The 3,238-nt window shown below is 35.0% G+C and overlaps 1 protein-coding gene across 2 annotated transcripts; it reads right to left on the bottom strand.

Moving 5' to 3' along the window:
* Positions 1–284: 284 nt before the first annotated feature.
* LOC141389467 (sodium-independent sulfate anion transporter-like) lies at positions 285–2,260 on the bottom strand. 2 transcript variants are annotated; one of them, XM_073960985.1, is made up of 4 exons: positions 1,472–2,260; positions 1,104–1,406; positions 898–1,037; positions 285–820 (listed from the first exon to the last, which is right to left on the bottom strand). In XM_073960985.1, the coding sequence occupies exons 1-4, from the start codon at positions 1,704–1,706 to the stop codon at positions 443–445; spliced, it is 1,056 nt and encodes a 351-aa protein (XP_073817086.1). In that variant the 5' UTR covers positions 1,707–2,260; the 3' UTR covers positions 285–442. The 2 variants fall into 2 exon arrangements, with proteins under 2 accessions (XP_073817086.1, XP_073817085.1); XM_073960984.1 differs by having other exon boundaries at positions 892–1,037.
* Positions 2,261–3,238: the final 978 nt, after the last annotated feature.

Here is a 3,238-nt window from a genome sequence, read left to right on the forward strand (position 1 = left end):
ATTCAAATGACGCAATTTTTTTACAGGAATTTTTGACTTTATTTTTCTTTCGTCGTATAATTCTTATATAAATCAGATATGAATACAAATAAATTACTAAGTTTACTCCAAACACTTAAAACTAAATATAAAAAATCTTCAACACTTCATATTTTGCATAATTCCGGAAAAAATTAAGGTTGGAAAAAAAATTGGTAGGGGGTCCTATTCAAGTGACGGGCAGTGTACGTAGTTTGTAGTGTATTACGAAGTCGACCCAATTGAGAAATAATTAAAAAACCATATTTAACATTAATGTTATTTAATAAATATGTATATCATAATGTTTCTGAAAAACGTACATATGTATTTAGAGCTTTTGTTTTCTTCCTCTTACTAATAATTTATTAATACTATAGCATACTTGCAGGCATATACTAAAATTGTTTATAACCATCCACCTTTACAGTTCGGTGGTGACTTCATGAACACCATTCGCATTCGACAGCGAACCATTCGATTGATCGTCCAACAATTTCTCAATAGACTGCAATGAATAACACATTACAAATTTGGATTTTAACATTTTAAACACCTTCAAAAGGCGGGGCCGTAAATTGAAAAATATCAGTTTTTGATTTCTCGAATTAAAATCTTGAATTATTAATTCTATTGCCTTGGCAGTGGTGAAGTCAGCAGCATAGATATAGGTGCAGTCAAATACCACAGGAATTGTATATTTTTGACCTGACTTTACAATTTTGTTGCGTACAAATTCCACCGAGGGAAATATTAAACAGCGGCCGGGGGTTATTTTTAAAAATTGTTTGCCAGTTGTAGTCTGCAAAGGAAAGAAAGAAATTGCAAGTAAATTTGAAGTAAGTAAATTTTACGGTTGTAGGTTTAAGGTACCTTAACCAAATCCACATTTATTTCAGGTCTTGCCGAATGATAAAGAATATATAGAATATTGATGGTAATTGCAACAAATACTCCAACACTTAAGGGACCCACTAAACATGCCGTAAATGCCAGCAAACCAATGAAGAGATCAGATTCTGCAAAAAATGGTGAACAACATTATTTACATGTTAAAGAGACTTCACAACCGGTAAGTTACTTACTTTTACTATGCCACATGGGTTTTATTGTTTGATATTGTAATTGAAAGAGTACAGCTGCTATAATTATGGCAGCTAATGTTGCCTTTGGTATATAGTAGAAATATTCGGCCAAATATAATAAAGCCAATATTACAATAACGCTTACATACACATTAACAAATTGTGTTCTGCCACCACTTGCTGTATTTACTGATCCCCGCGCTAAGCCTCCATTAATGCGATATCCTCGTACAAATGCATTCGTTATATTTGCCAAACCCAAAGTAATTAACTCTTGATTGGTATCCACCGGTTTTCCATTGGCTGTAAGAAAAATAAATGGGAGTATTATTAGCGTTTGTTCTTAAATTCACATTTTTTGTACTCACCAAATGTGCGACAAACGGCAATAGTTTCCAGCAGAGATATCAGTGGTATTACCAGTAAACCACTTCCAAATTCTTGCAGTAACGACCAAAAGTTTTGAGTACTCTCCTCTTGTTCGGCATCGCTAACATAACTTCCATTTCCATTCACAATTGATAAAGCTGGAAATTCCACAGCAGGGAATCCTGATGGTATATAACCAGTCAATTGTACATAGCTCTTCCCCTTGTGTTCCATATACCCCACAATAGTGGCAGTGACGAATACCAAAAGAGCATTACGCGATAACCCAAAAACCAAAATAAGGTATTAACAACTTTCTGGGTTCTTGAGAGATCAGTATTTTCTTTCGGCTTCAATTTGATATGTCCAATATATCTTAAAATTACCAGAATAATGATGCTTCCAACCCCCAATATTGTATCACTGGTACGAAAATTATGAATATCTTTTATTATTGATATCCAATTTTGAAGAAATGAATTTCCACCGGATTTCACTACAAGAATATTTTTAATTTGCGATGTAAAAATGATCAGCGCCACTGCACTGGTAAATCCTGCATTGACGGGACCAGAAACAAAATCAATTATGAAACCCATGCGTGTTAATCCCATTACAAGTTCTATCAGGCCTGAGAGTAGGGTAAACAACACTGACTTTTGCCAATTTCCATGGCATACTTGTAATGTCAACAGCGATGCTATGGCCGTAGATCCAACAATGTTGTCCTTGCACGATCCAAAAATTGTATAGATAATGTTACCCATAAAGGAACTGTAAAGAGCAAACTAAATTTTATATAATAAATCTTGATTTACATAATTCTTTTTAATTTTGAAGTAGAAATAAGCAATGGATAATGTAAAATTTTAACTTAACTTAATATGCGTAATATTATGTGATTGCGACAGGAACAGGATATAGGTTCATGGGTACATGTAAATGTCCTGTTTGAACATGGCAAAGTCCAGGTCATATTTTGGTCCTACTTTCAGTCAAACCGACACTCACCTACCTGTAGTGTGAAAATATATGTTAGATGTTGTATCGAATGTCGGTGTTTCCACTCAATGCCAAAGTATTACCCAGTGAAATAAAACATGAAGTGCATTCGGAGTCAAATCCAATTTTTATACCCACAGCCCCTAGGCTAACGAGGGTACAAACATTTTCATACGACCAAAATGTGCGTCATCGAAGTAATCTTTTTAGACACTTTTTTCCACTCCCTTGGGTACGTCCCCGACAAAAACTCAACATTTTTCACGAAAATGGTGTAACCTATAGCTCTCGACGAAAGTTACTGATTTGGTTCATACTTTTCACATAGTAATATTTTTACCGTTTAAATATCAGCTAGTTAGCACCACCTGGCATCATCTAGCACCGATGATTGTATCATTAAGTATCATCGTATCATCGTATCTAAGATACTGTGTGAGCAAATAAAACCTATGGTCAATGAAATAATTAGACCACATCAATGCGCTTTTCGAAAATCCATCATGCCCTATTCGATCATAGGTATTCCTAGGCATATATAAATTAGGAAGATGACATAGACCGACACGTGGTTCTCAGTTAAGATAGAAATGAGCCCCTTCGAAAAGTTCAGTATAGCACAACAGTTGCGTCATCTTTCCAACATCCTGCAGAAGAAGGTTTTACAAGATGCGGAAGCTAATAAGAATACGCACAGAATATACACAAAAAGCACATGGCGGCGAACGTCCATAGCACCAAATGTACCTAAGTCTGTATTTGTA

This window comes from Musca autumnalis, unplaced genomic scaffold, assembly GCF_047663935.1.
Source record: "Musca autumnalis isolate F117 unplaced genomic scaffold, ASM4766393v1 scaffold_1, whole genome shotgun sequence".
In the NCBI taxonomy this organism is placed as follows: Eukaryota; Metazoa; Arthropoda; class Insecta; order Diptera; family Muscidae; genus Musca; species Musca autumnalis.